At 40.8% G+C, this 22,722-nt stretch overlaps 1 protein-coding gene across 4 annotated transcripts; it reads right to left on the bottom strand.

Moving 5' to 3' along the window:
* Nucleotides 1–27: 27 nt before the first annotated feature.
* On the bottom strand, nt 28–21,226 carry agap2 (ArfGAP with GTPase domain, ankyrin repeat and PH domain 2). Of its 4 annotated transcripts, none has more exons than XM_053643145.1 (18): nt 13,917–15,030; nt 11,555–11,613; nt 11,162–11,249; nt 10,232–10,317; nt 9,982–10,123; nt 9,747–9,881; nt 9,328–9,449; nt 8,108–8,251; nt 7,761–7,844; nt 5,771–5,875; nt 4,683–4,860; nt 4,488–4,595; nt 4,166–4,303; nt 3,366–3,514; nt 3,186–3,276; nt 2,640–2,862; nt 1,737–1,995; nt 28–711 (listed from the first exon to the last, which is right to left on the bottom strand). In XM_053643145.1, exons 1-18 carry the CDS (start codon nt 14,992–14,994, stop codon nt 505–507), a joined length of 3,396 nt encoding a protein of 1,131 aa, XP_053499120.1. In that variant the 5' UTR covers nt 14,995–15,030; the 3' UTR covers nt 28–504. The 4 variants fall into 4 exon arrangements, with proteins under 4 accessions (XP_053499120.1, XP_053499119.1, XP_053499117.1 ...); XM_053643144.1 differs by lacking the exon at nt 13,917–15,030 and adding an exon at nt 20,748–21,226 and having other exon boundaries at nt 35–711; nt 4,166–4,306; nt 4,488–4,592; XM_053643142.1 differs by lacking the exon at nt 13,917–15,030 and adding an exon at nt 20,748–21,226 and having other exon boundaries at nt 35–711; nt 4,166–4,306.
* Between the last annotated feature and the right edge of the window lie 1,496 nt (nt 21,227–22,722).

The following is a 22,722-nucleotide window of genomic DNA, read 5'->3' on the forward strand; positions in this document are numbered from 1 at the left end:
TGATTGAAAAAAAAGTTAACAAAAAGTTTAAAGATTTACGTTTATTAATTCTAGTACTTAGAAACGTTGCACAATGACAAGTACTATTCTTTTCCCATACAAACACAGTGGCCTCATTTATGTTGCTTATTATGAGGAACAGTTTCATGAGTCATACAGTAATGTTGAATACATCTCCACAGATTGCTTGGAGAAGCTCTCTAGGCTACATTTGTCTTTGTAATAGATATATAATTAGCATGTATAATATTGCTTTTGAGTCGTTGAAACAGTATCAGTATTTGATTTCAAGCTGGCTTGATATTTTAATTTATTTGATTTCATACATTGACAAGTACGTTTTTTGCCTTCTCTGAGGAATCTAAATGGACGTTTATGAATGAGGACAGAGCAGAACATCCATAGAGAGAGACGTACATAGCTTTTTAACAAAATGAAATAAAAACTGTTCTTTTTTTCCCCCAGAAAGGAAGAATCTTTGTCTGTCCATGAAGTCTTTAAAAGTTATGTGACCCTTCTCCTGGAATTGTTCCGTCCAAGACTTGTGATGCTACTTTTGCGTGAGAGAATGGGAGTGGGCGCAGTGGGTGAGGTTTCGTTGGGGCACCCATGTTGGCGAAGGATATCTACACACTCTTGGCTCCCAGCTTGTTGTGCCAGCGTTAAAGCTGTTTGGCCTTGAGGATTCTTTGCTTTCACATCACTTCCATACTACACAGAGAAACAGACAAAAAAAACAGTTAAACAGTTAAAAAGCCATCATTCAAAAAGCCACCTGAGATACACCAACCATGTATAATGCTATAAGACTTTTCAGTCTCAAGGAACCAATAATATATGAACTATATGAATTATATTATATGAATATAAGAAACTTCTGTGGCTTTTTTATATGATTTTGAGCGACTTTTCTTGTGCGTTTGGGTCAGTAGTGGTGTACGTCTTGGAGTTCTGGCATGGAAACCTGCGTTTAGTATGCCCCTTACTGTATTCACTGAAACCTCAGTGCCTGTTGCCACCAAGTCTTTCTGCAGGTCTTTTTCAGTCACTCAAGGGTTTTTCACACCCTGCCTTCTCAAAAATCTGCTTGCAGCCGTTGATTGGTTCCTTTTTCTGCCCTGTCCAGGTATTTCTTATGTTTTCTACCCCTAGCCAGTTCAGGTATTTCATGTGTTCCAGCTGAAACACACATGGTGCAACTAGTGAAGCCCTTGCATATCTTTGCAGTTGTGAGAGATTCTATTCAGGGGGTTGAATCATTTTGAAACAGAAGAAGTCATTATAAGTTGCTTTTTCAGTTGAATTTGGGGAACCACCTGAAGCATTCGTTGTGTTGAACTATTTCAATTGCTTTTGTTTGATTTGTTCATTGCAAACAGCTGAAATTCTGTACATTTTGACGATAAATCTGATGTGCAATGGGGATTGAATAATTTTGATTGCAGCTATAGCTGTTAACTATAAATGGATACGAAATAGATGTTTTATTCTTGAATAAATAAACAATTGTGATTGTTCTCAAATTGCTGTGGTATTGAGGAATAAAACACTTAAGGATGTGCTATTATAAGAAAATAATTAACTTTGGGGTGCTAAAAGTACATTTATGTTGGGCCCATCACAACAATACTTCATTGATTATTTTCCTATAACAACACGCCGCGCTGTGTTTGACTCTTTATCAGCAGCTATTATTTTTTATTATCAATATATCCATACTGTCTGTCAACCCTTACCCAGACTAGGAGCTGAGTCATGACCACATCTCCAAACTGGCAGGCTGCGTGTAAGGGGCTCTGAGACTGCAGTGGAACATTGAGCTGCTCCTTGGTGCTGTGGGCCAAGAGCAGCAGGAGCCTGGGAAGATCTTTGTTGGTGACGGCACTGAGGAGCTGTGATGATGTCACCTCACCTGGGCTCTCGTCCTGAGTTGGCAAGGGTGCCACAAACACCTTCTGCTCATATTTAGCCCGGATCCAAGACTCCCTCTGCTCTCTGGGGTGCATGCCAGAAAAAAAGGCACAGGGAAAGGTTTTTATTCTGGGAAGAACTTTTGTAAGTGTTTGAACAGTTTCTTCGGAACAGTAGGTGGCAGTGAGGCTTTTTGTGTACTACTTAACTAAATCTACTCAACTCTCTCTCTCTGTGTATGTATGTATATATATATATATATATATATATATATATATATATATATATATATATATATATATATATACACACACACACACACACACTGCAATAATGAAACAAAGATAAGAATCTACTATTCCTCCTCCAAATAGCCTGTGTTATGGTTGGTGACTGAAAGGTGGGGTTGTTTTTGCTTTCACTTTTTACTCACTAGTAGGCTTTTGATATGAGAAAGCATAGTTTTACTTAAAAAGCACGTGTGACATGAGCTTGGCATGGATTCTTTGTACACATAATTGTTGACAAATTATTTCCACTTTGTACTGCAAACTGCGATTCCCACAAGACCAACATTAACCTAATTAGGGTGTAATTACAGGTTTAGGTTCCCTGGGGCTCTAAAAAGTTTTTGAACAGCGGCAGTGGAATCATTTGCCTTTAATTACTATACCTTTAACTGTAAAAAAAAAAAAAAAAAAAAAAGGACCCCAAGAGGTCCTGCTCACCTTGTCGCCTCAGGCGTTGGCTTTTGGCGCCCTTGTGTACATTTTTCCCAAATGCTGTTGGCCATGGGGTTGCCTATTGCCATTAGCACCTTGGTGAGCTCACTAGGCCAGTCATCCAGGTCCAACGAACGGACTCGGGACAAGTGTGTCCCGAGGTTCCTGTGAATTCCTGAGCACTCAATACAAATCAGTGCTCCCAAATTTAGACTTGCCCAGGTGGGATCTGGTGGGATAAGGAGAAGTGAATTATCTCTAATGTATACTAGACACACACTATCTCTCTGAACACAATGGTTGGTCTATTCACATTACATTTAAATTGAATATATTTATGGCATTTTGGCAGACGCCCTTATCCAAAGCGGCTTACATTTATTTCATTTATACAACTGAGCAATTGAGGGTTAAGGGCCTTGCCCAAGGGCCCAACAGTGGTAGCTTGGCAGTGCTGGGGCTTGAACTCCTGACCTTCTGATCAGTAACCCAGAGCCTTAACCACTGAGCCTAAATTCACATGATTTGGTGATGCAGTAACAAACAACTCACGTGGTGCATCACAGTCCACACACAGATCATTTCCTTTGGCGTTGCGAATGGCTTGTAGTGCCACAGCTTCACTCTGGCTGCTTCTCCGAGTCTGGACCACACACATACAGACGCACTAGTCAGATCAGTACTTTAAGTCAAGAAACCAATGATGTGCTTTATAAATCATGGTCAACCAACCTTATTTCTACTTTCACACAGTTGCAGAGAAGCTAGGATTTGACTCTCAATGGCTTGCACCCAGGCATCCCTTTCCTCCTGATTCTGGGTGTCAAAGTGCCAGCTCTGTCCTGTGCTTGATATGATGATAAAGTCTGCGTTCTCCTCCTCTGCAAGGAGCAAGCAATATTTATTTACCAGAGAGGAAGTAATCGATGGAAGACACTCAGTGAACCCCTCGCACAAATATATTATTTTCTCATTATAGTGACATGAGCCAGAGAGAGGAAGGGAAAGAAGGACAGAGACAGAGTGAAAGATGACTGTAGTGGTGCAATCCATTTGCAGTAATCTAATGATGTGTCGTCATGACTGAGGGATGAAAAACATCAACACACAGTGCAGAGCAACAGTCAGTCACAACCGTACACCTCATCCGTACCCCTCATCCACACTGCCTCTTATTACCTGTTCTGTTAATGTTTCTCAAGCTACCAAAGCTTTTCAATTTCCACATTTTGCGCTTGGCTTGCAGTGCAAGAAATTAGCCCAGGGCAGCAGAGGACAAAGGAAGCGCGAAGAGGAATAGAAAAGGAAAGAAGCAAGAGAAGACATAAGTCATACGAAATAGTTGAACTGTGTTAAATCTTCACAGACACAATGAATAAGAGTCAAAGAGAGCATAGGACAAGCAGGGAAATTCATCAGGTTTCATCTAATGGAATCCTTTCAGAATGAATTATCATTAGCTTGTTCTTATAATCTATTAATCATATTTGGAAAGGTTATTAAGTGTTCTGTGTGCTTCTGGTGGTGCTTACCATCAGCCTGGCTGGCTGCAGCATCTCCTTTGACATTCATACTTTTCTTCCTCTTGGTCTTCTTCCTGTCGCTCATGGGGGACGATGGAGTGAGGTCTTTTAACAGAGAAGGGCTTGTAAGCGCCTCAATGCTTGATTCTGCTGGGTGGAGGCAGAAGGTTAAACATCTAGAAACCAAGCAGCTGTCGCATATTATGGACTTCAAAGAATCAATTCATATTAGATTCATGGAGTTTCTACACACTGAAAAGTTCACTCAGAAATTGCTGTATCCGCTTATTCATATGCTGTTTTTGCAGTCCTTCAGACCCTGTTTACGTACCCATGCATACTGCCTTATTGGACACAGAGGAAGGACAGCGTTTGATTTTTTGTTCATCTTGAGATGGCACTACAGAACTAGCTGCCTCATCAACAGTCAGAAGAACTGCTGGAAAATGAGACACAAGTCACACTCTAGGTAAAAATTTTGGTTTGAGATGATATCTAAAGAAACAGAACATCTAATATTACTCACATGAGGTTCCCCCTTCAGATACTGGTTTGTCTTTTGCAAGGCCATTGACCCCAGGGGCAGGAGTAGAGGCAGGTGCAGGGCCAGTTGGGGGCACTGCCCTGTGCAAACGCTTTCCTGGTACTTTCACAGTTACGCGCAGCAGGTCCATCTCCTTACCATGGGTGTTCTGCCTATATTCCTGCAAATGGCCACACACTCCAGTTGCTCAATGCGATTAACATATTAAGATATGTATTCTTGATTTGTTTTACCTAGACAAGTTTGGGCTAGACAATGTTAGTATTAACTATAAGACAAAAATAATGTGTGCTACTAATGTAAATGGCCTTTTAACCTTAGTCATTCTACAAAACGCTTTAAACTGTGTCTCATTCACCCGTTCCCACACACACCAATGGCAGCAAGGTGCTAGCCTGCCATTGTGAGCAACCTGGGGTTCAGTGTCTTGCCAAGGACACTTCGGCATGTGGAGTCATGTGGGCCGGGAATTGAACCACCAACCCTACGGTTAATAGACAACCCGCTCTACCAACCTGAGCCACAGCCGTCACTGTGTGATTAATAATAATGTGTGACTAATGAAAGTGATCTAGCTCAAATTATGAAATGGATTTTGATTTTATTTCTTGAAGCAAAATATTAATACAGGGTGTTTGGAACTAAAAGACTAATTCTGAATTTAAAACTTCTATCACATTATTGTTACTCCATGATGTGATGACAGCTGAGAAGGCCTGGCACACAGTCAGCATTCCAGTTCACCCCAGAGGTGTTCAGGTCAGGGCTCGGTGCAGACCACTCAAGTTCTTCTACACCAACCTGGCAAACCATGTCTTTATGGACCTCGATTTGTGCAAGGGGCATTGCCATGCTGGAACAGGTTTGGGCCCCTTACTTCTAGTAAAGGGAACTCTTAAAGCTACAGCATACAAAGACTTTCTAGACACTTGAGTGCGTTCAGCTTTGTGGCACATACTTCCACATACTTGGCCATATAGTATATCTGTATCTATATATATAATGCTTTCCATATGCTTTTCTACTCCTTTTTCTTCTTCTGTCCATCAGTAGAAGACAGTGGTTCTCACATTGATGTTTGAATGATACGTCAGAATGCCATTGTTGGTGAGTGTGACAAGCTTCTTCTTCCACTCCTTGTTCAGAGAGCGTTCACTGCGCTTCCATAATGTGCCCTGCCAGACGAAACACGCATTTCACCATTATGATGATGCTTATTCATTTATTGAACAAAAGACAAAACAATTAGTTACCACTTGAATGAAATACAGGGCTGACAACAATTGTTAAAAAAAAAAAAAAAAAGGAAATTGTGTGTGAACCTACATGGCCACAAAATTGTAAAATTTATAAATAAATGTCTTTATATCAATCAATATTTGTATGTATGTGTATATATACAGTATCTCACAAAAGTGAGTACACCCCTCACATTGTTGTAAATATTTGATTATATCTTTTCATGTGACAACACTGAAGAAATGACACTTTGCTACAATGTAACGTAGTGAGTGTACAGCTTGTGTAACAGTGTAAATTTGCTGTCCGCTCAAAATAACTCAGCACACAGCCATTAATGTCTAAACTGCTGGCAACAAAAGTGAGTATACCCCTAAGTAAAAATGTCCAAATTGGGCCCAATTAGCTATTTTCCCTCCCCGGTGTCATGTGACTTGTTAGTGTTACAAGGTCTCAGGTGTGAATGGGATGCAGGTGTGTTAAATTTGTTGTCATCGCTCTCACACTCCCTCATACTGGTCACTGGAAGTTCAACATGGCACCTCATTTCAAAGAACTCTCTGAGGATCTGAAAAAAAGAATTGTTGCTCTACATAAAGATGGCCTAGGCTATAAGAAGATTGCCAAGACCCTGACACTGAGCTGCAGCACAGTGGCCAAGACCATACAGCGGTTTAACAGGACAGGTTCCACTCAGAACAGGCCTCGCCATGGTCGACCAAAGAAGTTGAGTGCACGTGCTCAGTGTCATATCCAGAGGTTGTCTTTGGGAAATAGACATATGAGTGCTGCCAGCATTGCTGCAGAGGTTGAAGGGGTGGGGGGTCAGCCTGTCAGTGCTCAGACCATATGCCGCACACTGCATCAACTTGGTCTGCATTTCTGTCATCCCAGAAGGAAGTCTCTTCTAAAGATGTTGCACAAGAAAGCCCGCAAACAGTTTGCTGAAGACAAGCAGACTAAGGACATGGATTACTGGAACCATGTCCTGTGGTCTGATGAAACCAAGATAAACTTATTTGGTTCAGATGGTGTCAAGTGTGTGTGGTGGCAACCAGGTGAGGAGTACAAAGACAAGTGTGTCTTGCCTACAGTCAAGCATGGTGGTGGGAGTGTCATGGTCTGGGGCTGCATGAGTGCTGCCAGCACGGGAGCTACAGTTCATTGAGGGAACCATGAATGCCAACATGTACTGTGACATACTGAAGCAGAGAATGATCAGTATGCAGTATTCCACCATGATAATGACCCCAAACACACCTCCAAGATGACCACTGCCTTGCTAAAGAAGCTGAGGGTGAAGGTGATGGACTGGCCAAGCATGTCTCCTGACCTAAACCCTATTGAGCATCTGTGGGGCATCCTCAAATGGAAGGTGGAGGAGCACAAGGTCTCTAACATCCACCAGCTCCGTGATGTCGTCATGGAGGAGTGGAAGAGGACTCCAGTGGCAACCTGTGAAGCTCTGGTGAACTCTATGCCCAAGAGGGTTAAGTCAGTGCTGGAAAATAATGGTGGCCACACAAAATATTGACACTTTGGGCCCAATTTGGACATTTTCACTTAGAGGTGTACTCACTTTTGTTGCCAGCGGTTTAGACTTTAATGGCTGTGTGTTCATTTATTTTGAGGGGACAGCAAATTTACACTGTTATACAAGCTGTACACTCACTACTTTACATTGTAGCAAAGTGTCATTTCTTCAGTGTTGTCACATGAAAAGATATAATCAAATATTTACAAAAATGTGAGGGGTGTACTCACTTTTGTGAGATATTGTATATATATACCTTTGCCTCACTTTTAAATAATGTTTCCTACCTGTCTGATGATAACTGTTTTGCTGCCTCCTACATCAGCTCTGCTGTCCGGAGTTTTCCTCTCACTATCGCTCCCACGACGGTTCTGCAATGGCAGGCATGTGAGATAAAGCATTGACGAGGCACAGTAGTTAAAGATAGACAGAGACAATATATGGGATGAGGTGACAGATGAGGTGAGTGATAGAGTGGTTCTTCGCTGTCATGCTCAAGTTATTAAACTTGTGATAGCTCTCTTAATATCTCTTCTTTTGCACATTAGGAATTACTTTCTCTCTCCAGCAATCCCTCTTCTATACTGGGTTGAAAGTATTGTTTTTTTTAGGCTATTGAAACTGAGGAACTAACCGTGAACAAGGAGGTCCGGCGGCGTGGTAAATTTCGCTGAGAGCCTCCCTCTCCTCCTGCCACTCCACGTATGTCTCTGTGACTTATCACAGGGGTGGAGGGCAAAGAGGAGGAATAATCACTAGTCTGACCCCCATTACTGGCCTGAGAGAGGGGGAGGACAGAGAGAGAGAGAGAGAGAGAGAGAGAGAGAGAGAGAGAGACAGAAAAGATAGAGGGATGTTAAATGGAACAGATACAGAATGAGGGAATTGAGCAGACAAACACAGAGACAATGGGGCCATTCAAATTTCTGCCATTGTGAGAAAATCTCCCATTTTAACAGATTTCTTTTTTATTTAGAAACTTGTCTACTAAAAACTTATATGCATTTGTGATAATTAATGATTTTTACAGTAGAAATGAATGGAAGACATGGATGAATGGATTTTGAATGGGGATGTTTGTCTGCACAGCACATTTAATTGTGTCCAGTTTACTGAAGCATTCAACAAATGAAAAATATTCTGCCATGACTAAGGGCGGAATTCAAAGTTGGTGAATTCAAAGTCCAAAATTTAAGTCATTATTTATACAGAGAAAGTTCCTTGTATCCAGAGTCCACTTACTACGGTAGTTATGCTGATGTTCTGTGTAGCCCATTCAGAATATTAAAATTATCTTAGTGTAGTTCACAACTCAGAGTTTGCCTGAATTTTCTGAAGTAGAAATGTCGGAAACAGTTTTTAAATAATGTCCAGACCACAGCCTTTAAATACAAGCACTTGCCTTTAAGCCTGAACTAAATACTGCTCCTCACTCAGGCAGATATTTCAGAAGAAAAATAAGCTTAAAATAAGTCCAAAGTCAGACTTGCACTTAACTGAGGCACTCCTCTGTTTTGGACAAGCCCTGCCCACATCTCCAAATACTGAACAGCTGCCTGAATAACATCTGTCTGTTGTTACTCTATCTGAGGCCTGAATACATGTGCGCACTTTTAATATTAACACCTCACCAAGCATGCATAACCCAAATCTGAATACAGCCCTAAAAGATCAGGGCATTGATAAGCCATTCTCCATGTGCAGGACAGACATTGCTGCTTTGCTAAACACTGATAAATTCGACCCAATTTATTCAGTCCAAATTACTCTATACCCCCACATCAAAAACAATGTGACCGTGACAGAAATGAAATACATGTGTGCAAACAATGTCTAACAGTTGTATGATAGTACCTGTCCCAATAATGGAGCAGACACAGGCGTGGAGGCTCCAGAGTGACTGGGGGAGTTGGGTAGGGACTTGCAGGATGCTAGAAGGCTGGCTTGCTTCTTACCTGCTACTATCTTCTGGCACACTGTGTGGTGAATGGTTTGATTAGTGAATCAAAAATAGCACTATGATTTGGAAGTAATGCGCATCTAAAAGGACCACAGAACGATTAAATATCAGCTCAGCCCACTCATGGGATTGCTTTATAAGCCTGATAAATGGATGCCCATTGGATTCATATCAACAGAGATCTTTCAAACAGGCCATCAATTTGAATTATTTTAGTAATAGTAATTGTGTGTGTCTTCCAAAATCCTGAAGGTGACATTTAATTGATCCTAGCCCCCAGTATTTTATTTCACTATCATGAGGAGATCCTGACCTTCAGTGAAGACTCGGTCCACATTCAGTCCATAGGTGGCACAGGTCTCATAATAGGTACAGCGTCGGACATCTGAACAAAGCTGTTGTACCCGCTTATCCTCAATAACACGAACGTTAGTGCTGCTAATCTTATCTGGATGGAAAAGCACATTGACACGTTGACAGTAACTACCTCAGAGCTTCTTCTTGTTCATATTACAACTTTCATAAGGTAAGGTTTTGAAATCCTGTACCTTGTGTGCCCACTACTATGAGCGGGATGTCTGCAGTGTTGCGGTGGGCTCCCAGTTCACTGAAGTTCTTATACACATCTTGGAAGCTGGCTTCGTTTTCCAGGCTAAACACCATGATAACTGCATCTACCCAGTTGCTAAACTATAATTCAATATTTGAAAATTACACAGGAAGATTTATGTGTGCATGATCTAGAGAGCACATAAAATGATTATTTGGAGACAGGGAAAAAAAAAAAAGATTGAAAACCTGTGCAGTGGGAAGGCTGGATTCCTCTCGAATCAGTAACAAGTGACTCTGACCATCAACCAACACCTCTTTTTTATATCTCCCACCTGAAAGGGGGAACAAAAGAAACTGAAAAATAGGCTAGATTGTAGTCTTGTAGATGCCCTTCTCCACCAACAGGGTGTGAGTGCCGATTCTGAAGTCTAGAATTGACCAACATCCTGAATTGATCTGCACTTTTCTGTGCCAATAGTAATTTTGTTTCAGTACCTCAATACTGCTGTTCTGGATCCAAGAACTGGTGATGTTGTGGGTATGGGAATGGCATAATTTTGTTACCAAGAAATAATTTAAGCAACTCCAATGCTAACAAAAGCTTAAATATATGTTGTAACTATTTTTTTTTTAATCCCTACTGGCTAAAACACTGGACCTGAGGTGGAAATGCACCCTGGATGGGATGCCACACCTTCACACTTAGGGGCAATTTAAAGTAGCCACCTACCACCAGTTTTTTGAATCAGGGATCCTGGAGCTGTAACGCAGCAAGACTACCCTCTATACCAAAGTTTCGGCCTTGTATCTATCATTTTACATGTATTTTGTTGTCTGTGGTGATATATTTGCGCTGTTTATGAATGTATTATTGAATGTCCACCTTATGAGTAGAAAAGAGGTATTAGCATGTTGCTACATGTTCTTTAGAGCCAATTTTAGAGATTTTAAAAAAACAAATAAACAAACTCTAACTCTTTACAATAGTGAAACAATAAACACTGTAAGTCTATAGTCTTCTTATGTCATTACTGGATAATAAACCAATAGTGCAGAGAACTGTTGGGTACAAACCAATAAAACAAATCTAACCTAACCCTAACTAACCATAACTGCCTTCATGTAGTGTCTGTTTACGTAATCGGTATGTTGGGAGGCCAATCAGTACGTTCTTACCTTCATGTGACTCAAGGGGAAGATAACTTCCTGTGATAAACCTGTTTACCAGGGCAGATTTTCCACTTCGCACGCTACCCAGCACCCCCTACATGAAGATAATCGTAGATCAACTAAGAGTGTTCATTTGTAACAAAGACAACTAAAATATCATAAAATATCATAACTAAAGTATCAGAGGCATGAAGCAAAATATTTTCTTGCTTTATAAAAATTGACCTATCCTTTAGTGTCTTTTTAAGATTCATTTTTTTTTTTTTTTTTTTTTTTTTTTTAAAGTATTTAGGATAGTCTAAACTGGCTCATAATTATTTTAGCACAAGAATGTTATAACCAAAAAGAACCACAAGAATTAGCACCAGTGTTACAGTGAAGATTAGAGAGTCATCTTACCAGTCTCAGCTCTGGTATGGAACGATTTAAGGTCCATTCCTGACTGTTAGCAAAGGAAGCTACAGACAAAATGAAAGACATAGACACATACTGAAGCATACTGAAAACAATAAGTGGCATACTTAAGATTATGCTCAAAGTTAGAAATGGCAGGATGTCTGAGTATGCTGAAACCACAATGCAGCATAACTTAAACAACTGTACTTAAGACCAACATGTTGCCTCTCTTGACAAAATTCAGTTTAAAAATAAAGTGAAATTTCACCTTAATTACAGCATAAACGCTATTATCCTACACTACATGTGAAAATGTGTAAAAGAAAGCTAATGAATAATGGAAGAACAAATTGCATGATTGCATTCCATTAGAATCCACAGTTTTCTCTAAACATAATGTTGTCCTCTGTTTCAAATGTTTTACGGTTTCAAGAATGGTAAAAATCAGCTCTTGAAATCTGAACTTCAGCATAGATTTCAGTCTAGATGTAATGTGAGATGGTGAGAGGTGAGATTTTTCTCCATAATTCTTGTAAGAGCATTATGAGTAACAGCTTTCAGCCTACAGATACTCTCTCTCTCTCTCTCTCTCTCTCTCTCTCTCTCTCTCTCTCTGTCTGTCTGTGAGGACTGGCCCCAGCTGTTTCACTGTCACCAGTGACTGATGGAGAATTCTGCTGTCTTCCTTGTGATCATCTCATCCATGACTGCCCAGCTGTGGCTTGCTTTGGACGTGTAAAGGCGGCAACTGAGATGCTTTGCTCATGGCATGATAATTTGTGACTTACACAGCAAGTGAGTTGATACACCTTTACGCCTTTATGCACTGTCTGGTCTCTACTCATGGGCAAAAGGTTGAGATAAAGAGAGGTTACCAAACCCACTATCCACCACTTCCTCTGTGAAACACCAGTCCTTTACATAAAGAGAATGTCCTCGAAACACCCACCCACTCAAATTCATCCTGGTTCTATGAGGGCATTATGAGACAGGGCCAGACAGTAAGACCCTTATGCAGATACCAAGCCCTCTATATACAGCCGCGTATCCGGAGTGCCTGGATGGAGAAGAATGCTCAATGTGTCACATTCTAAAGCCTGCATTTTTTATTTCCTCTCTTTTCTGGACGCTTTTCAAAAGACTCCCTCGCCACACACACACACACACACACCCATACATCCCCGCTCTTTCTCATTCATTGGGCTGGGGACTCTCTCAGTGGCATCATGCAGCCATACAACAGGCAGCTCCATCTGCCTGTTGCCATGACAACCCCACCTCCAGCTGCTCTGTCAGCTTGCCCGGAGGACGCATACGTAAATACTTTTGTGCGCGCATGCGTTGAGTTTACACACAGACACACATTTACACATACATATCAGTGCACACAGTTCATGGACCACACACACACATGCACAACACAGACCCATCTTTACTGACACATTACTGAGCCTTATTTATGTATAATGTAGCCGTATTTATATATTTCATCTCATGTGAAAACAATTGCATCAGAAAAGTTTCTAAAAGGTCTACTTGCTATCCACAAATTATGTGCATAATCGTTTTTAATAGGCATATTTTTCATATCCCGATTTTAACAGTGTAGCTAAAGGCATCTACTAAATATAAATCACACTTCTCAAGATCAAAATTTACAAGCTTCATTTCAACATGTTTATTTAATAATAATAATAATAATAATAATAATAATAAATAAAGGACTGGTTAATAAAGAAGCAAAGATAAATCAGAGAGTAACAAATGATTGGTCTGGACATGGTATGACACTGGAGATCGCAGTAAGAATAGAGTAGAAGCCGCCACAAAACATATTTGGAATGAGAACAGGCAGTAGGTGGAATATAAAAGATGGGATTAGGACTTGTTAGTCTGTAATTGCACAGGCTTTTGCATATGTATTATCAAATTCGTTTGCCATTCCAGTTGTTCTGAATCAGGCACTAGGACAGTGGGGAAGGAGATAATGTAGAAAAGACTCCTGGTTTTAATACAATAAAAAAGTAACATTTAAATTTCTTAAATGAGAGCAGTTTCCTATTTCACAAGTTCAAAGCTGGAGGAGTGTTATTGTTTCCTAAATTGTACTATATACAGTTTTTTAATATAACAAGTTAAAATGTATTTTATATGGTTTGTTGGAGTCCTACCCATACCTAGCAATTATCTCTGTAACAAATATATGGAAAAGCCCAATTGTCCTGTGGAAATAAGGAAAGCCGAAGTGTCCTTTCATTGGATGTGTGCCACAAGCATACATGATGCTGTGTTTTTGCATGCACATAGTTTGAAAGATTTGCTATAGTTGAAATCATGAATGGATGTGGAGGTGGTGCTTTCCTACCTTCATCCTCACTGGATTCTCTCTGTGAGGAGCTAGGAACTTGGGGTACCATACCAGCGCTGGATGGGACTTGAGTGCTCTTGGTAAAAATGCCACTAATAAATCTGAGCATTTTGCGGTCACGGGTCGAGGTCCCTTGCAACTGACCTGTCCTGATGTCTGATGTCATTTGACCACCTTTTCCTTTCAGAAGGTCCTCGGACAGGCAGTTCAGGTCACTGTTGTCCAGGGTACGACTCTTCCCTTTGCGCTGGGGCTTGGAGACCACAGTGCCAGGAGCTGGAAGAGATGTAGACCCTGACTTCAGTCTCTCTGCTCTTGGGCTTTGGGTCCGCATGGATATCACAGCTTCCGTAGACATTTTAACCCTAGTGCCTCCTTTCTGATCTTCCTGATTGGGTTTGGCCTCACACACAGCCCAGGAGGCTCTAAATGTGCTGGGAGCAGGGCTGGCAGGGGACTGGATCCTGGTCCTGCTGTCCTTACGATCCAGGCTCTTAGAGGAAGCATGGATGCTGTCTCTGGCCTCCCGTAGTTCACGATTACCGAGGGCACCACTGTGTGTCTTTAGAAGGGAAACAGGCCGCTTGTTAATACGTCCTACACCATCACTTGTGGCGGGGGGTTGGGTTGGTTCTGCTACATCCTGGGATATAGATGTTTGAGATGCTCCTGTGGCTTCTCTTGCCCCACCGTTTTCTGCAGTGGATGAGGTTATTGATTTTTGCCTGTCACTGGGTTGTGCACCATCTGTAAAAAGTGCTTTATGGTCCCTGGGGCTTGGAAGTATTTCCTGTTCTGTTTTGAGCTGGGTACCTTTCTTTGCTTCTGGTTCAGTGACATCCTCTTGTTTCTGTTGTTTCAGATCCCTGTTGCTTGCGTCTGCATTCGGGGATAGTTGTTTTCCTCCAGCCTGAGTTGTGGCCCCCTCCACACTTTGCTTGGCCTTTTCCATCCCATGATCCTCAGTAGTCTCCACCTTCACCAAGGTTAGGGAAATGAGGTAGGTGGTTTTATGCTGTGATACACCAGTTTGCTCCATGAGGTCCAAGTTGGGTAGACACATAGACACAGACATAGATTAAACTGATCTGTGGTGATCAGATATTCTGTTTTGATCCCAACTAATAAAAAGACTGAAAGACATTTTGATGAGTATTAGAGTGGGAGAGAAGATTGTTTGAATCGTGGATTCTTCCTGTGGACTGGACCAAATTGCTACCTGTGTCCTTTGTGCTCGTTAGCTTAACTGTTAGTCTTCCACATGCCTTAAAACCTCAGAATCTTCATTCCCCTGTGTTTGGGATTGCTCTTCAGATTTAAGACATTTGAGCACACTGGAACACTGCAACCACAACCTTCATAACCTTCCGGCAGATAACACATCTAGTGTGATGGGCAGGAAAATTACTTAATTTGAATTAATCTTGTTTTTGCCTGTAGATTAAGGCATGTTGTTTGCAGCCATACACCACAGTGTGGATGTTGCCAGACAGACAGGAGAGATAAAGAGAGGTGAAGCAAGCAAGAAGACTACCTGACACATGGATCAGAGAGAGAAGCTTAGGGTAAATCCAGAGAGAACAATTCCAGCCTCTCCACAGAGAGTCTATCCATTACGCTTCCTGTGAGCCGAGATTTCCGCCATGCGCTTCAGGCAGCATGGATATTAATACAGCCGACTTCTGTGTCAAGTACCTGGTGCACAAAATGAGCGTGCATCCTTGGGGTCCTTGTGCCAGAAAAAACTTCACTGTAGGTGCAAGTCTTAGATCAGTCATCTGCCTCGAGCACAGGAATTTCTCAAATCCCTGTGCTAGATGCTTTTCATAGTGCCCATACTCCACAGATCAGAGCTGGAAAACCTCTATCTCCATCTCTCTCCTCTCCCTCTGCCTGCCTGCCCTTGTCAACAGCCAGACAGCGCATAGCCTCTGCTTTCCACAGAAATTCCCCCCTCCCCATCTTTCTCTCTCTTCCTTCTTCTCTCCATCCTCTCTCTCTCTCTCTCTCTCTCTCTCTCTCTCTCTCTCTCTCTCGCGCTATCACTGGAAAAAGGGATAGGCGATGATGTGCTCTGGGAAGAGGCGGGCACACCACTTCAAGGAACGAAAGCCAATGAAATGTTGGTGAAGTAAAGGGGAGGAGCCACAGAAAAACTAATCAGCAAATGAGAAAAATAAAATCTAAGAGCAGCTAATCAGCTAAGACAGCAAAATCAGTAGAATATCTACTCCTTTTTGTGTGTGTCTCTATATATATAAATATATAACAACAGCAGCACTGTGCTTCTAATGAATCAGTGAGTGTGGTTTGCAAGCTGTGGTATCCACCCACCACCCCCCTCTCAGATGCTGAGGCAGCCTGTTACCAAGGTATTCTGGAGCATAAACTCCTCCTCCTTACACCAGCTCTGTCTAGTCTCTCTATTTAATCTCTAGCATCAGCCCTATCTGATCTCTTCACTCATTTCTTTTTTTTTTTTACACCTTCTGCATGTATTAGGTACTTAGTAAGGTATTTTTGCGGCTGCCATTGAACGACCACTTGGTGGTTTATTTAGGGCTAATCATTGCTGCTTCAATTCATCAGCATTTTCAGTTACTAAAGTATCGATTCAACACTCAAGAGAAAATGCAATGGATTACAGTGGGTTCTTTCTGGCATCTTTGTACCTGACCCTCTGCATTATTAATGCACTCTGCTGGCAAAAAAAAAAAAAAAAAGAGATTTTTGGAGTTTTTTTTACTGAATTGTTATGGAGAGATGTTGTGTGTGCAGAATGGATATTGGCAGAAGGGAAAACGTATTCTTATTAGACAGTCACGCATACATATAGGATGTATATGAAAACGTTCGTTTTACGGTTCCACTATATACACAAATCAATAAACAGACTATTGATTTTAACATAGGAAGGCAGAAGTGTAATACTATCTGCAGGACATTCAGAGCAGCTTTTCACAATCAGAAATGTCTCAATGTGCTCAGAGGACCTCTATTCTGGTGGAGAACTTGACAGGTAAACTTTTTTCATACTGTAGAGCAGAACGTTCCCATTCAGACCTGGTATTAACATCCTTCTTGCCAAACGAAGTGTACTGGTGTATACAGAATACTGGTGTATTGTCACTAGTGTTGCCAGGTTCGTGTTGTTTTTTTTTCATGCAATTGAGCTACTTTATCTGTTCAGCCACGCTGTTGATACACATAACAGGTTGGTTTTTTTGTGAACTTCTTGGATGTTTCGTGTATATTATATTCTAATATATTATGCTAATTAAATCACTGTATAAAAACCTACAGTACATACTGTACGGATCAAGCCTGGTCTCTTTGTCTATGTGCGCTTCTTGTTATAATTCTTAATATAAAATCTGCTGTGCTTGGTACTTCAGTGAATTGTTTGCATGTTGCCATCGCTATTCTTTATTTATGATAACTTCTATACGAGACAATTTGATCACCTTGGTGAAATAACTACTCAAGGAATTGTTTTAAATATTGGTTTATAAACTAATTCTACTGTAGGACATTTATGTTTGAATTGGTTCGGAAGGAGCAGATTTACATTTTGTCAATAAATGTGGCCGAGAACCACCTACAGTACGTGCTCTGGAAGAGTCAGTTTGACTGACATGTCAGACGACTGTCAGCCCATTGGAAAACGTGTGACATTAGCTCTAAGTATTTTGACACAAAACTCTTGAGAACCTCTTAAAAATGGGATTCTGTGAACATCCATTAACCTTGTGACTAGATCTTGCTCCAAAAAGCTCAAAAGTTTGTCTTCCTGCTGGAAACCAGTGCAGAAAAGTACATAGCACCAATCAGAAAGCAGACTGATGTTTGTGGTGGGAAAATTACAAAAGATATCAAAGACTCTGTAGACTCTGAAGTTATGACCACCACTCTTCTTTTAGCTCAATTTTTACTTTCTTTTCACTTGTGTGGTTGTTGAAATCACACAAAACAGAGCAAATTATTAGCTGAGCAATAGCTGTACAAAATACGACAAAGCAAAATGACATTGTGCGTCTAACTTTTAGTGACTAATCATACCGTTTAATTAGAAAATGCCATCTGTTGGTTTAATACAGTTTAAGTATAATTAAGTTTTGGTATTGGTTTGTATTTTAGAGTCTGGTGGTGTGAGGTTGCTTTTGGTAGATTTGGCAACCTTGGTGCTGAGGTAATACTAGTGGTCACTGAAGACAGAATTGAGACACATAAAAAAAAATACCATATGTACATGGCCATCCATTTTGTTTGTCTACTTGTGAAAGGATCACCAGAGAAGGATGTCAATAACAAGTCTGAACAGAGAGTGCATGGCATTTCTATGTGCAGTAAAGCAATTCAAGTAAAGCCATTCGACTTTTGCATTGGTTTGTTTTACTTCCTCTTTTAGAGCACTCTCTTAGCACAGTTCAGACAAAATGTCAGTGATGGTCAGATATAAAAACGCTCTCACTAATTTCAATAAACCGTCCACAAACGACATATAATCACAACTCCTCCATACTGTCAGTCAATACAATGTGAGGTGACACAGGATGTGCCACCTAACAGGATGATGATGTGGACCCAGTACATCATTTCCTGCTGTCAGTCATTTTTCTTGCTGATTTCTAGTTCTGATTTAACAGTACAACAGATACAGAAAAGAAAAAGAAATGGTTGGCGGGGGGGGGGGGGGGGGGTTGTAGTTTGGCAGCAGGCTAGTATGGCATGTAGTAATCTCTGTTTTACTTAAAGAAATGGGGTCATGGTTATTGAATCAGTCTTGCTACTGTACTTGCTGATGGGAAGTGTGTTTCATGTATCCCAGTTGTTTCTTCCAGCAAATAAACACAGACTCATGGCAAGGATGGGTTTACAGTCATGTGGATGCCCAGAAGTCAGCATTAAAACGCTACAGTGCTTTACAACTAAGTAATGCTCATAAAAGGTTTAATTTATCCTAACTTATATGTCTATAAGTCTGATTTCTAATCTTGCTTTCTTCCGTTCAAACATACTATATATTTTGCTAAAAAAAAAAAAACAACCCATCACATTGCTTCAATCACCCTCTCAGTCTCAGAGCAGTAAGCTCTATTTAAAGGTGTTATTCATGAGTATCGTAGCACTTCCCTCCATTCATTTCTTTCTTTATTAACTGCCAGTAGGTTCTTTCTTGTTTTTAGGATCTGTGGATGTTATTGAGCAACCAATTACAAGTGTTAATCATTAATGGCACACTGCTGATGTTCAGGTCACCAGTGATCCCAGTCAATAAAGTATGACAAAGTTGGCCACATGCCTCAAATCAAGAAAACGTACACTGCAGATACGATGTTTAATACGTGCTCTCGTCTGATGCTGTTCTCAGACAGAAGAGCAATAATTACACGCAGGAGAGGAAGTAGTCAGAGGAGGAAGTGAATTATTGTGTGTGGGTCTGAACAACCAAATGAAAGTCAAATTAACCATTGTCATAAGATCCTTTGACCGCGGACCCTTTCAAACGTGTGTGTGCGCATCTGGTAACGTTTAATTGAAAAGTAAATGACCCTGCACCGTATTGGACGTCTGTCCCTTGTCTGGTGAACACTACAAAGCGTGAGACCTACGAAGCAGGAGTTTGAAAAATACAACAACAACAAAAACTATATGTAATATTAGAAGGTGTAACGTATTTTTGATTGTTTATTTTATTTTTAATATAGCGTGCATGCTGATGTAACAGATGGCGTCTGAGATGGAGAGGAAGTGGCTTTTTGGGCAGCGAGACAGGAAGTGAGCCCATACAAAAGCCTGCTACCAAGACTATATGTGAGAGATAATCTTGCAACACAAGATTTTTAACGTTCAAATCCACAAGCCAGATTAAGTATGTAGACTGAAGGGACACATCAGCTAATAATGTAAATGGATACGCATTTCTACTTGATGAGCTGTAGTGAGCCTGCAGTTCACACAGGAAGTGATGTGGCTGATAAATACTACATTACCATTACATGGTTTCTGGGAGATCACCTCCCTCTGTCTCTGATGAGCAGACTCATTACGTTGTTTTCCTCTTAACACTAACAGAAGAATTCGAACGTCTGAAGTGTTTTTGGTGAAAATAATCAAGTCGACATAAACACTCCAGCTGGGTGATTGCACAAGAAAACCCTAGATGAGTCGCAGTGACATTTTACTTGGTGAACACATGCCTTTTGAGACTGAGATTTGAACCATTTGGAAATTGACTACGCAGGAATTTTGCATTTGATACACGTGTGTGTCTGTGTGTATGTAGACACTAATTGACAGCATTTCCTCCTTTTTTGCAACATTACACACATCCCCAGACTTCCAGACTAAAGCTCGCAAGCAAGAGATACTCCCTTTATACCATCAACTACAGGTAAATATAGATAGAATGTAATCAGACACGGGACGTTCCAAATTATTAACTCTAACTTCGATCATTCTCCATTTTTAAAATCACATTTTCATTATTTAATCACCACATGTGCAGAGAAGAAGAGCTGAATAAAATAATTAGGGCTGCACAGGAACACCTGAAGCATCTACCTAAAAAGGTACAGACGGGGTGACTTGACCCAGATACTGAAGACTCAGCACTTACTTCTCTACATTACATCGATCTCATCGAAGCCCTTCTAATTCCTACTTAGACATATTTTTGTCTCGAGAAATAAGCTTTGTGTATGTTCTTTTTCTTGAGAAGACATTCGAGCAAATCTTTGCCATCTTGCAGGAACTGATTATCATGTAGGAGGATAAAGAACAGACTCGCCATATACATTTGTTTTAATAAGCATCAGGTGGACTCACCTTGCACGCCGTGGATGTAAACCTTCAGGCCAGTCCTGAGCTGCTGGTCCTCGACCCTCTCCAGCTGTTTCAACACTTTGTTGAAAGTTTTCTGTAAGCTTTCATGGCGCTTTACTTCAGCCCGAATTGCACTTGAATGTGCCACCTTAGTTGAATTATGCATGTTCATTCAGGTGAGTCGGTGTAAAATGTCCAAATTTATCCCTGCACCCCATTGGCACGCTCGGTTTCCCGTTCCATACTCTCGATCATAACCAGAAGCAGCAAGTCATTTCAGCGTGAGACATGAAGTAGAGCAGGAAAGTAATTCAACTTGCATGTATTTCCTCTGTGTGCATCTGACTTCACTTCCTGATTTCAAAAAACTGTGCACACTTGTAGTCTGTACTCTCACAAACAGGACTTTGCGGTGAATTCACTTCAACTGAAAGGAAAACGCATCAAAGGGTACTTTTTTCTCTCTCTCTCAGCAGTTACCCCAGAGGAGAGAATGTGCTTATTTAGTTTATTCAGTAGTCATATAAATACACGCTCGTAGGCCGAAGAAGTAAATATTCTTTTAGGAAGAATAAGAGTATCTTAAAATCTAGTCTGATTTACATGTATATTAATATTTCTATCATTACAATTTTTTTTGATGGTTGAAACGCACTGGTACAAAATTACCTTGTAAAGACATTCATTACAAACACGATGGAAAATTGCCTGTATAAGTACACTTTTAGTTTAGTTTTTTTTTTTTTTGGGGGGGGGGGGGGTTCCATGTCTCTGGGGAATTCCTTCAAAGGTTATATTCTCTTAGAAATGGAGGATCAGGTAGTGCAGAGGTGCAGCAGGTATGATGCTGCCTCAAAACTCCAGAATCCGACATATCAATCCTGAGCTTGGGTTACTGTCTGTAAACCCAAGGTTTTTCAAGTTCTCCCCACGTTTGTGTGCATTTCCTCCAGGTTCTCTGGCCTTCTCTCACCTCCCAAAGCATACCAATAACTTTTGGCTGCTCTTCCGTTCAATTCAATTCAACTCAGTTTTATCTGTGTAGCGCTTTTAACAATGGACATTGTCACAAAGTAGCTTTACAGACATATATCAATTTAAGATATAGATTTTTACATGTATTAACTTATCCCGAATGAGCAAGCCAGAGGTGACGGTGGCAAGGAAAAACTTCCTGTAATTTAGCATGTTTTGAGTAGTGTTAGCAGTTCTTAATGTTGGCTGAAATGCGATAGGTACCTAGAATGATGCGCACAACACTGGCACTGCTTAGGCAAGTACCAGTACTGTGTCTTTTGCTCCTGCGAATCAATACTTTACATTAGTTGATATCAGTTCACATTAGTTGAAGATGGACATTTTGTTAATTGTTACGGGGGAAAGGGACACAGTTTTGAGACCGTGCTCAGCAACTGTATGGTAGTCCCTTTCTTTATCCGTTTTTTTATGTTCTTACGATTGTTTTCAATAAAGAAATGAAGTCTTCGAAACACGCGTCTACTGCACACAACAAAATCTCTGGGTAACATGAACACACCATAACATCAACATCAATCTGTCAAAAGGGCCCCATGCATTTATTTTGCCTGCCCCCCCAACATAATCTAGGTACGCCTCAGACTGTAAAGCATAGACATTATGGAGCCATATGCTTTTTTCAGTCATTTTCACAATGGAAAATACGCTAATTTGACTATAAACACCAGAGACCAGAAATGTAAAACAGGCTTCTGGTATGAGCCAGGTGAAACGTCCGCTTTAAGGAAAAAGATGGCTAGGTCATCCTGCTACAGGCTGCAGTCAGGACCTCTAGTCTTGGGAGCTTTTGTAATTTTTCTCAAGAGATGGCTACCCATTTATTTTGGTACTGCCCAATGGTAGCATTTTTACCCCCTCAAAATACACTGGACTTTATTATTGATAATATCGCTGAAAATGATATTTTACAGTGGAAATTTGTTGTTGATTCTTGATGGGA

Source organism: Ictalurus furcatus, chromosome 15 (assembly GCF_023375685.1).
Source record: "Ictalurus furcatus strain D&B chromosome 15, Billie_1.0, whole genome shotgun sequence".
Taxonomy (NCBI): domain Eukaryota; kingdom Metazoa; phylum Chordata; class Actinopteri; order Siluriformes; family Ictaluridae; genus Ictalurus; species Ictalurus furcatus.

Coding starts and splice junctions, on each gene's coding strand:
- agap2 (XM_053643145.1), bottom strand. CDS start 14,994: ATGTCTGTGTCTATGTGTCTACCCAACTTGGACCTCATGGAGCAAACT. Junction 10,318..11,161: donor TCCCCTTGAGTCACATGAAG/GTAAGAACGTAC, acceptor TCCCCCTTTCAG/GTGGGAGATATAAAAAAGAG. Junction 9,450..9,746: donor GGACCGAGTCTTCACTGAAG/GTCAGGATCTCC, acceptor TTCACCACACAG/TGTGCCAGAAGATAGTAGCA.